A 12,260-nucleotide genomic window follows, 5' to 3' on the forward strand; every position below is an offset into this window, starting at 1 on the left:
TAGAGTGATTTGGATGGCAAGAAAGCAGAAGAATCCTCATCAAAAACATCTGCCGATCCGTGGCTCACCCCCTTCCGATCCGTGGAACCTAGTCCTCGGCGAGTGGCCTTCAAAGTTGAAGTCAATTTCTTACTTTCACATACAAATGCATATGGGATTTTTTCTGCACTCGTGATCGTTATGCTAAATATTTAAAAAGTGAAAAGTTTTTTCCGTATTATAAGATACCTTTCCGTATGGAGGGATAAATATACTAAATTTTTGTTTAAATAAATTTTTTCCTTGGAGCACTGTGAGCTGAGTCCGAGATCAATTTAGGAATTGGCTTCAAATATGTAGCTCCATATAAAAAGGCCAACTTGCCAGGCGCTTGCGTGGAACACACTGCATCTTTGCATTTAAATTTAAGCCGATATATTAGAAATTTCCATAAATAATAAAAGTGTAAATACACGGAAATAGTTAAATGAATCATTAATGTATCGATTGCCATATGAAAAGCTACCAAATAGTATTTTGGGTCTCATATTTTCAGCTAAATATGGAGCATGTCTCTTAACATTCCGATCCGTGGTACACTTCCCTTATGTTGCGATAAAGAACCTTTTTTGGATCGATTGTCGACAGGTGATGAGAAATTGATCTAATATAATAATAACGAAAAGGACCCAGAAAAAATAGCCAGGCATGTTGCAAAAATTGATTAGTAAATCATCAGAAACTTTCCTTTTAATTTTATGGATTTTGAAACCAGAGTGAGAATCAAGCTTAATAAATAGTGGAAATACGTATGAAGTGCCGAATTAGGTGTTACACTCGTACTTTTAGACTTTTAGACGTACTTTTAGACTCTTCCAGACTTTTCAGCACAGTTTCAATAATTACAAACGAAATTACTTTTGTTTTAGACATTATATTTTCCAAAAGCAGCTTCGCTAGTCTCTTAGGAAAATTCAAAATATGTTGATACCTTTTCATCTGGCACTAGAAAATCAAAATAAAAGAAAAATTTTAAAAACATGAGTAAAAATTATTTTTTTGAGATTTTTAAAAAGTTTTCCTAATTAGATTGTTCATCAGATTAAATAAATTACTGATTTCTAAGTATGAGAAGTGCAAGAAGTGCTGGAAGTATTGCCACATTTTCGAGAGAGTTGCGAAGTTTTGGAAGTGCGAAGGCCTCTTCCATACAAATCGTGGAAGTGCCTGGAAGTGGTGTACACATTTTCACCAAATATCTCCCCCTTGGGAGAAATAAAGATCATGTGGAAGTTCCAAGGATGTTTCCACAAATTTGTCGGATTTGTCCGCCCGGCCGGAACAAAATCGGAGTTATAACATATTTCCATGATACTAGTCTGACAAAAATCTGAGTCCGATTTGTATTATATTTTTCATTTAAAAATATATGATATTCGTACTCTGTAATTGTCCGAGATATGTTCCACTCATTCTACAGTGTCTCTGATATGTTCCACTGTCACAATAACATCGAAAATAAATGTGCAATTTTTTTACTATTTTGCAAAGATTTATACGAAAAGAGGCAGAAAAGTAGCCAATGAAGCTTAAGAATTACGTTTCCTGTAAGAAAATGGCCTCATCAGATGATAAAATTAATAATTGTGATTCACACGTACACGGCAGTCACACCAATACTAATGCTGGCAAAAAGTCTCTTCCACTAGTAAAACGACACAGTCTTTTATATGGAGGGTAGGCCTACAATCGGCCTACTATCCTGACTATAGTAGGCCTACTCTACCTATTAGTATATAATATTTATCTAATATTGTATAACATTTGTTCCGGCCGGGCGAGGAACATTTATTTTCACACAAAATTGTTTCAAAGTCCCGACCACCAGAGGAGCTGCTTACCCCAATCAGCTGATTTTGACATTACCACAAAGTGTAAACAATGCGTACGTTATTGTTTTTCTTGCAATTTTCCTCGTAAAAATGGCAAATTCTTCAACTGTATCAATCCGAATATGCCAGGAAGGGCATGCAAATGCTCTGGCACTCAATAAAGACTGCACCCAGATTGCCGTTGCAGGCAGAAGTCTCCTGAAAGTGTTCTCCATTGAAAGTGATAGCTTCACCGAGGTGTGCAATATGCGTGGAGGAAAAAATCAAAATCTCAGCTATTCCTCCAACGATGTGACCTGGAGTTACTTGGAACAGAACATTTTGGCTACAGCAGCCACCAATGGGGTGGTTTCTGTGTGGGATTTATCACGTTTTGGACGACACAAGCAACTACTTGTCTATCAGGATCACGAACGTACTGCACATTCAGTGACCTTTCATCCTACAGAAGCCAATTTGCTAATTTCTGGATCTCAGGATGGAACAATCAAGTGCTTTGACACTCGCATAGATAAAGCCATCATGACGTACTTTAGTAATTCCGAAAGTGTACGAGATGTAAAATTCAGTCCTCACAGTCCAAACACATTTGCTGCTGTGTCTGAAAATGGAACCGTTCAACTCTGGGACATCCGGAGGTTTGGAAAAAAATACCTTTAATTTTCCTTTTGGGGGTTTGTTTAAGACAAATTTTCTTTGCCATTTCAGGTCTGAGAAATGTACAACACAATTTACAGCTCACAGTGGTCCAATTTATACCTGCGATTGGCATCCGACTCAACAGTGGTTGGCAACGGGAAGCCGAGACAAGCAAATAAAGGTAAGAATTGATGAAAAAATTATGATTCATTTCAGCGAAATGCATTCAAATAGGTCAAAAAGTATCTATATCATCTATATTCGATTTAAAGTAGCGAATAATTGGCCCTGAATTAACCTTTAACCCTTAGACGAGTTGTCAAGGTCATAAATTAGGGGAGTCCGGGAATTAGGCCAACAATCAATTTGTTCTAAAAAATGATAAAATGGAGCTCTTCGTGAACTAGTTTTTCGCATGGTCTTTTGGCCATTAAATTGATTCATAAATTACAAAAACATTTCAAAATCGAAAATCTATAAAGAAATACATTTCAGGATTTTCTGGCATGAGTTACAAGCATACGGATAAACAAAAAATGTGAATACGAGAATGATAAGTGATTTAATTACTTATATTGCTTATATTTAATCTGTTCATTTCATTACTTATTTCAAGACCTTTCCAAAAATTTCAAATTTATTCAAATTGCTTGAAAAGTAGACTTTCTAGACTGGTTAAACTTTGACCTTCAAAATTCAAAATGGCGAATTTTAGATCATAGGTATTGGACGAAATATTCACCTGGATGATCTCCAAAACATATTCAAAAATAAAAGAAATTGTAGGAGTCATCATTGGGTCGACTTATGGGGGAGGTCCCCCGAAGAGCGGATCTTCGTATTTTTTACCGTTTGCCCTCTACATAGGTAACACGTTTACGGACAGAAAAAAAGAAAATTAAAAAAAGATTGGTCATTTATGGGTACTTAACCGATTCATTAGTGATTGTGACTTATGTAGCCGAGTTGAAATTATCAAGACCTTTCCAAAAAATCTAAATTTAACCAAATCGGTTGAAAAATAGTCCCTCTAAAGTAGTGAAACTTTGACTTTCAAAAATTCATAATGGCGATTTCATTTTAGATTTGTAGGTACAGTGGCGACAAGATAAATAGCACACCTTTAATGATTTTCCTATTTTGTTGTTTTATGATACAATATCAATCTTTATACCTGATCATGCTTCATTTTTTAGAAATATAATTATTTATTATTCGTATCTGTTAAAATCATGTGTTTTTGTCATTTTATGAGTTTAGGTATAATTCGCGCAGACAATTTAAATAGCACACTTTTTTCTCTGAAAATATTACCTAAAATTTACTTTTATTTTAAATTTCAATATATTCCTGTATTTTTGATCATTTGTAGGCATGAATGCCACAAATTTTTGTAAAATAAATTTATAAGAACTGAAAAATCATGTAAATAAAGTCTTTGGTGCAGATGTACATGTTTTACGTATGAAATTTTAGGATAACTAAGATTTTCTTTTTTGTAAATTCCATTGTTCAAGGAAGATAACCATTGATTCAATAATTTTTTATGATCAAACTTACAAATCACGCAGAAAGCTCGACAATACAATTCGTCAGTTAAATCAGCATTTGTCGTAACTTCCTTTTGACAACTTTTCAGGAGACGAAATTTTCAGTTAAGCATTATTTTTCTTAAAAATGAGCCCCGAATGCGATACGTTTGAGTCAAAATTATAAAAGTGGCACTAATAAACTTTAAGTTAACTTGAGAAAATCTTTATAAAATGATTTAAAAGCTGAGATATTGAGAATTATGTTAGGAGAAACACAATAAGATTTTATCGTAACTTGCATCGTTTATAAAGCCGTAACTTCTAATGTATGGAGATCTTGAAAGTTACGACAATTTTCAAAAACACATTATATCAATTTTAATTACTCTAGTGATAATGAGTGCCTTTATTTCACTAAATTAGTCAATTAAACTGTGGCCCTTGTCACTAAAAGCTATTATTTCATAAATTTTATTTAATAAATTTTGTGCGCCGCATCGCTTGTTTTGTTTTGAAATAATGACAGATCGGCAGGGATTTTTCCTCACTTTTTTCTCACAAATATCGAATTAAAATGATTTAATGTTGCATTATTCGCACTGTCTTTGGATATATGGGAAAGTTTGTGAACGTTTTAATGAGAAATATTAAATTTTTGCTGCAAATTACAAGTCACGCAAATGAGCAAAAGAAGTTACGGCAAATGCTGATTAGAGCAAATTTTGTATGAAAATTTGGAAGTTACGACAAATTCTGATAAATTTTTATTAATTAAGGACACTTACGATAATTTTTGTTTAAAATAATTCTTAATGGGCCTATAAATGTTTCTTTTTCTCAAGTGAGTTTAATAAACAAAATTACGCCGATTCACAATATGTATATATCCTAAAATCGCAAAAATGAAGTTACGACAAATGCTGATTTAACTGACGATTTCTTAATAGAACTTTCAGGTTTTTCTTCATACTCAAAATGTAATTATATACAAGTTCATTTATTATTATTAGTTTCGTCAATTAAAAGCATATTTTTCCTATAAATAAAGTATTACAGTGTCCGAAACTGTGCTATTTATCTTGTCGCCACTGTATGTTTGGACTAAATTTTCACCTGGACAACCTCCGAAACATATCCAAAAAGTGAATAAAAGATGGTTTGAGAGGGGAAAAAAATAAAAGCGTCTGGAGATATGTTTTTTTTATTGGGGGTTACCGAAGACCGGAAGTTGATATCTTTTACCGTTTAAGTTCCAGGACGGTGACGAAATTGAAAAATAGCGAATAATGTAACTGCTCTCTCTTTGAGTTCGAGCAGTAATACAATTAAGTTACACTTACGCAAAAAATAATATCGCAATCGAAATTTCTAGACATGCTTTATTTTCTTATTACGTGGATAAGGTTGTCAGTCTTATGATGAATTTTTTGAACCGTGAGATCATGTACAGGTTCACTGGGTCCAATTCGAATATATTGAATGCCAGAAAAAGTCCTAGTGACTTAAAAGGGATGCGGAACCCGGGACATTTGTTTTACACATCCTAGAACGAGTACTCTCTATATCGTTTAATTCACTGAAACGGTTATTTCCGTCTGAAACCATATCAGTCTTATCAAGTATCCAAGGACCTTTTCAATGACCCTAAATTTGTCTCAATCAGCATAGAAAATATGCCCTCTAGAGCCTTTTCCATTTTTCATTTTGAAGAACCGTTACTAGCGTTATGTTTCCATTATATTTTCGTATATGGACCAAAACGTTTTCGCATAAACTATCTTCGAGATTATCTACGAGCTTAACGTATTTGAAACATCCTTCATTTCTGTTCTATTTGAATACATGTACCAAATATTATTATTTAAATTAATATAGAGTTAAATAAAAGAAAAACCATTTGTATTTATATAAAAAAAACCTTCCAAGGTCTGGAATATGGGCTCAAAAGCAGCTTTAGAGTACACAATACACACTATAGCCGTAGTGGGACGCGTCAAGTGGCGTCCGGATAAGATGTATCACATTGCTAGTTGTGCACTCGTCGTGGATTACAGTATCTACATCTGGGATGTTAGACGGCCCTACATTCCCTATGCTTCCTTCAATGAACACACAAATGTGACAACGGGTATTGGATGGAAGGGAAGTGATCCATATGTGCTACTCTCCACTAGCAAAGATTCAACAATCTACAAGCATGCTTTCAAAGATGCCCAACGCCCTTCCATGAGGGCCAATCCTCAGGGGGCTTCGGTCAACTATCGAGGAGATTTACTGTATGCCTATAAGACCAAAGTAACACCACCCATTACACCTAGCAGCTCCAAGGCTAGTCTTTTGAGGTAAAACAAAGACTTACTTGAACTATTGTGAGAGTAGGACATTAAATACCGTTTGTCCCTTTCAGTACAAGACCCAAGCAACCCACAAAGACTGATCACTTTCACCTGGCTAAATCAAATCTACAGAATTTTCTCTCAAGACCCGATCAGGGAAGTTTCACCAAAGACGTATCCCATCTATCGCCTCTCCGTGAATTTCTGAGCCTTAAGGGTTGTGCCAAGGAGTACAAATTGGTTGGTAAGTGCTTGGCAGAATTGTGCGAACACAACATGAATGTGGCCAAAAAATATGGGAAAGTACATGTTGCAATGCTGTGGATGTGGGTCAAAAATCTTTATGCAACAACAACCTTCAACAGTAACGTGAAATCTGAACCACGAACTTCAACAAGTGGCTCAAATCTCCTGGGAAGTCGTCTAATGTCCCAAACGTCGAATCAATCGACAAATGTTTGGGATGAAAATGCCGGAAGTCGTGATGATGATGAAAGTGTTGGGTAAGTTATAATATCAATCATCAATTTTGTCCTTCATACTTGAAATTTCAAAATCGAAAATTTTCAAAGTTTTAGTTCGTAGATAGAACAAAAAGGCTATATCTTGAAAATATATTTTTTTCATTTGTTTTTGTTTTTTTTGGGGGATTCGTCTTCGTTTTTGGAATAATTTAAATCTAAATTGTGAAAAATGTAAATTAAGGATGGATTCAAAGGTCTGACAGAACGGACCTGAGGACGGATTTTAGACGAATAAATACTGATATATTCATTAAAGTTTGGACCACAATTTTAAATAAATCTGATGACTCATAAATTTAACAACAATTCTAAATTAAGGTCGTTTTTAAAGGGTCAGAGAAAAATGCTTTGCTAAGGTCCTAAGCTAGATTAGTAGGGGAAAATGCGGCAAGCTCAAAATTTCAAAATTCTCAAAAATTTCAAACACAACGAGCCTTAATTTTTTTACCATAGCCAGAGATAACCCTTTTATTACATTCTCAAAAATCTGAAATTTTAAGAGATTCGAGTATAGGAAATAAAAAATCGGAATTTTGAGCGCTGCTTTTTAAAATATTTTACAGCCGATAAAAATTTTGATACAATTTTGATATAGGGGAAGGTTGTGCAGCTTCGTATTGAAAAAGGTGTCCAAGATTTAAGCTTTTTTACTGAATTCCACCTCAGAAAATTCCTGGAAATCTATGGATTTTTCTCTACAAGAAAATGAAAATGTAGTGGTGATTTTTACAAAGCTGCCCTGGTTTCCTCAGCTTCGTACAACATTTTGCTCACCTATGTAGGCCTCATTTTCCCCGGAAAAATTACACTGGACACAAAAATTTGCGCATCACTGCCTAGATGGAACTTTCATCTATTTTGTTTTTACCGTTTGTAGAAGCTATCACGAATTAAAAAATCAATTTTATGCTATTTTTCTAACACATGTTTTTTGAAACTTGAAAAATCATTTTTGCTCTGCAAGTCTGACAGTAAATTAAGCACTTGGTTGGGTCTCATAATCACAGCTATTGTAATCATCGGATTTTCTCTAACACCTCCAATCGGTCTTACAGAATATATTTCGAACGTAACTGATTTCGGTAGCGACCAATTTAAAATGAAATGTGTTAAGTTCCACTTAAAAATAAGGAAATTTCAATCAGATATGCTCAAAATGCACCTGATTGGCAATTAAAGAATCACATCTACTATAAACAATTTGGTTTCATCGCTGCACAAATAAGAAAACACTAATCACAGCTATTGTAATCTTCGGATTTTCACTAACACCTACAACAGAACATTTTTTTGATTCCGAAAATTACCAGTGACCAATTTAAAGTAAAATGTAGAAAATTCCACTTGAAAACAAAACAAATTAGATGAAAAATGCCTAAAACGCACCGCATGGGCAATGAAGGAACCACACCTACAATAAGCAGAGGGCAAATTATTGAAATCGTACTCGCACCCGTCAGCTCTTTAGATGCCGAGAGAAAACCACTTGCACACCCAGCAGATTCAAATCCTTTTGTAATTACTTCTTAATAATATGAAGTATTTTGCTGCAAGTACTCAAGAATCTGCGGGATGTGCGAGTGGATTTCTCTCGGCCCACTAAAGAGGTGACGGGTGCGAGTACGATTTCAATAATTTGCCTTCAGATTTAGGCTTAATGTTTGATTTGACAGAAGTGAAACAAAAACATCTGATCAAGTCTCAGTTTCGTGAAAAATGTTTAATCATCCAATTCCCTTGTGAAAAATATCCATCAGAAATGGAATATCTGATGGGCCAAATATTCCAGAGCGGCACGCACAGTGTGACCTTAAACAGTTACGACGACTGAGGAATTCTCAAAATCGATGGTTAATAATTTTGACAAATGTTTTTACGAAGCTTCAAAATCCAATTTTCGTGACCTGCAAAGGTGGTAATTTTTGTGAATTTTCCTCCACACACAAAAACAACTGCCTTCAAGGAAAAGATTTCACAGTAAATATTAACCTTGATAAACCCTCTATAACTTGGAATATTGTTTTTTTTTTTTCGAAAAGACACTTAAAGTGTGAAAAATGCGCAAAATATAACACAGCAGAATTACGATTTTTGGCTAATTTTTTATTTTTGCGTTTTGAACCCAGGAAAAAAGGTCTAGGCTTCCAAGTGTGTCAGGAAATGTGAGATGTTGGACTAGCTATTAGAATATATGACCATGGATGAAATTCATTTAGTAACTTGGAAAAAAATCAAGTTTTACGAAGCTGCAACATTACGAAGCTGCAAAATTCTTCCCCTAAAGTTGATACACAGTTTCTGTGTAATGCCCTCTAGACACATTTACGACTTAAGCTGAGAGACGACTTAACGTAATTATAATCAAAATAATGATCTGATTACATTTCCATCAGTTTCTGACTAAGACGTCTTTTGGATTAAGCCAAGAAATGGCTTAGTTAGAGGGAAACTGATCGGAAATTTAGTTAAAACATTATTTTGATTATAATTACGCTCTCGGCTTAAATCTTAAGGTGTCTAGGTCAGGGCATAAACCGATCTCCATTAGGAATTTTATAATTTTAATCATAATCTCTTTAACCAATTAAATATTAAATACTTGCGACAGATATTAAGCAAATGGGGGACGAAAGAGGCAAAAGCTTAAAGAAATTTGACACTTTAAAGATCTTTGTCGGAGTATAAAAAATGAGTATTTAAATTTTAAACACCTGCTCAAAGAATTTAGACTTAATTTTTTGTCCCACAATTGAGAGGTATTTTTATTCATTTCACTGGGGGAGACTGGGGCAAAAAGTCACAAATCGAAAATTTCAAAATTCAATATCTTCCAAGATAAATGAGATAACGGCTTACATTTTTTTCCATAGATAGCTTCCAAAGGCCTTCTTCGATGTTGTATTTTTCTTAGGAATTTAGAAAACAAAAACTATCAAAATTTTTAGCCCTATTTTTGAAATATTTTCCTTGAAGGATATATCAATTATTACCTATTTATTATTCAAAATTTATGCACTCATGATTATTTCCTAAATGATTTGGATTCTTTGAATACGAAACCGCTATCTATTTTAGAATTTTACAAAGATTCTTCTCTCAATAAATCTTTTTTAATTAAGAACGACCACTTGGGGTAAAAAGTAGCAAAAGGTATGGAGCAAAAAGTAACAAAGACCGAAACAATTTATGATATCTCACGACAAAAAAAACATCAATGCCATGTGTCGCCGCTTTTTGTTTGCATTGGTCAAACGATTTGCAGTCTTTTGTGTGTTTTTTTTCTAAAATTCCTTGAAAAACGTTTTTTATCGTTCAGATAGAGAAAACTCTGTTTTACAAAGGTGCAGGTGTAGAGAAATAAATTTCCTATGAAAATATGTTATCCAGGATTTTTTTTATTTACGGAATCCCGTAAAAAAGCGAATCAAAATGTGATAACATCCCATACCTAATACTATTTGCCCCATCATTTTTGAGAATGGTCAAAAAATTACGTTTTATAAAACGGCTCGATAAATGTATTTTCTTCTGTACAAAATAGAGGAAAATTACTTTCACAAAGTTGTAAAGCGGTAAATTTCCTATAAAACTGCGTTAATTTGAAATTTCTGGGGCGTACGAGTAGTTTGTAAAAAAAATAAAATATTCGTTTTGTGACTTTTTGTCCCAGTCTCCCCTATAATTCTATCTGATAGTCAAAGGATTAAAAAAATAAGAAATCCTTTTTAAATTCCTTCACTTTAATTTCAAAGTCAATTTTCAGTTTTTTTTAGAATGTCTTTAAAGAATTTACCCTGTCAAACATCAAGTTAAAACTGCATTTAAATAACTAAATTTCAGATTGAAGCCAGACGACCAGAACCATTTGGAGCAGAAAAATGGGGAATTGTTCAATAACAATCAGACAAGAATATCTTATCCACCAGTCAATGATGACGAATCGGACATGTCTTTCAATGATTTTATTTTTGGTGACGAAGAACTTACCATTGAGCACATGGATGTGACGCATGTGAAAAATCTAAGAAATGGATTTCTCTATGTGGGACCTCATATGTGCAAAGAATGGTCATTACCCAATTCACCTCTGATTGGCAGCGATTTGCATGCAGCAAAGCATGAAACTCCCCCTGAGAGTTCACAAGAAACTACACCTGTAAGTCTACCGAATCATTTAGGGGAAAGTGAAATCCTAAGAAATATGCCTCTTGTTCTAGCCTCCCCATCCACCAAGTCTGATAAAGATGAGTTTCATGCCGTATGTGCCATACTGGGAACCACACGATGTTCTTGCCGATTGTCTGACTCTCCAAGCGGACATTGGGGATGTGCAGACGTCTGTATCTATCCTCATTGCTCTAGGGGAGAAGAGAAATGAGCTGCCAATAGACAAGGGTGTCCACGTAAGACTTTTCCTTCATTTTGATAAATTTAACCAATTTAACCATGAATATTTTGATAGGAAAATTGGCTCTTGGCTTACATTGACCTCCTCCATCGACATCAAATGTGGAATGAAGCGACTGAGATAATGAACTTGTCATGGATACCCAACATTTGTATGCTAAATGAGCAATCAACGGCAGTTTATACGAATTGTGGAATTTGTGGAAAACACCTGACGAGCAGGGCAGGATGGTATTGTGGAAAATGTCGTTCTTCTGATGCTTCAAAGTGCAGTGTATGCAATACAATTGTTCGAGGGCTCTATGCTTGGTACATAAGGGATTTTCGGGGGAAATATCTATGTTTGGGCTTACCTTGTAAATTTTGCAGGTGTCAAGGATGCTCCCATGGAGGACATTTGGATCATCTCAAGCAATGGTTCACTATTCACTCGAGGTGTCCTATTTGTGGGCATTTGTGTGAGTATGAATGAAAAAGACGAAACAGCGAACAAAGGAAAGGAAACAAAAATGCGTGTACGCAAGTTGCTGAGATGAATAAAGTCGTTTTTTGTATGGACAAGGTCACTTTTGTTTGTAAACAAAAATCAGCTGGCGCTCCAGCTGTTAGGGTAAACAAGGAAAAAATTCACCGGCCGGCTGTCAAAATCAGCTGTTGATAAAAATTTAGTTTCTGGCACGAACACGGGTAGCGCTGCAAGCGATCGTTCTGTCAGTGGAAAGTGAAATAAAAATGGCTGCTCACAGCGGAGGTATCGATTGGGGTATAAAACCCTTTTTATCGTCAAATTACACCTCCCTCACGCCAAATGATATCACAAATCTGGTGAAGGCGATCATTAAATAGTAAGTACGGTGAAATTTTTGGGGAGTTTTTGGGATTTTGGGGTGAAAATTGGAAGTCTTTTCGGCCGACAGCAATGGCCGTCGTCAAAGTGTCAAGAGACAAAGA

General features: G+C 34.9%; 2 protein-coding genes across 2 annotated transcripts in view; both read left to right on the forward strand.

The window, feature by feature from the left end:
• The first annotated feature begins 1,887 nt into the window (after window positions 1-1,887).
• Window positions 1,888-11,867, forward strand: LOC129800768 (GATOR complex protein WDR24). The gene is made up of 8 exons (XM_055845391.1): window positions 1,888-2,509; window positions 2,580-2,691; window positions 5,969-6,384; window positions 6,450-6,881; window positions 10,743-11,058; window positions 11,120-11,305; window positions 11,365-11,618; window positions 11,679-11,867. Exons 1-8 carry the CDS (start codon window positions 1,962-1,964, stop codon window positions 11,779-11,781), a joined length of 2,367 nt encoding a protein of 788 aa, XP_055701366.1. The 5' UTR covers window positions 1,888-1,961; the 3' UTR covers window positions 11,782-11,867.
• Window positions 11,868-12,026: 159 nt separating this feature from the next.
• LOC129800581 (protein purity of essence) overlaps window positions 12,027-12,260 on the forward strand; it is a 45,158-nt gene continuing 44,924 nt past the window's right edge. The window contains exon 1 of the mRNA XM_055845073.1: window positions 12,027-12,154. Within this exon, the coding sequence (XP_055701048.1) occupies window positions 12,042-12,154 (113 nt within the window). The 5' untranslated portion in view covers window positions 12,027-12,041. The remainder of the gene's footprint in view (window positions 12,155-12,260) is intronic.

This window comes from Phlebotomus papatasi, chromosome 1 (assembly GCF_024763615.1).
Source record: "Phlebotomus papatasi isolate M1 chromosome 1, Ppap_2.1, whole genome shotgun sequence".
NCBI classification, from domain to species: Eukaryota; Metazoa; Arthropoda; class Insecta; order Diptera; family Psychodidae; genus Phlebotomus; species Phlebotomus papatasi.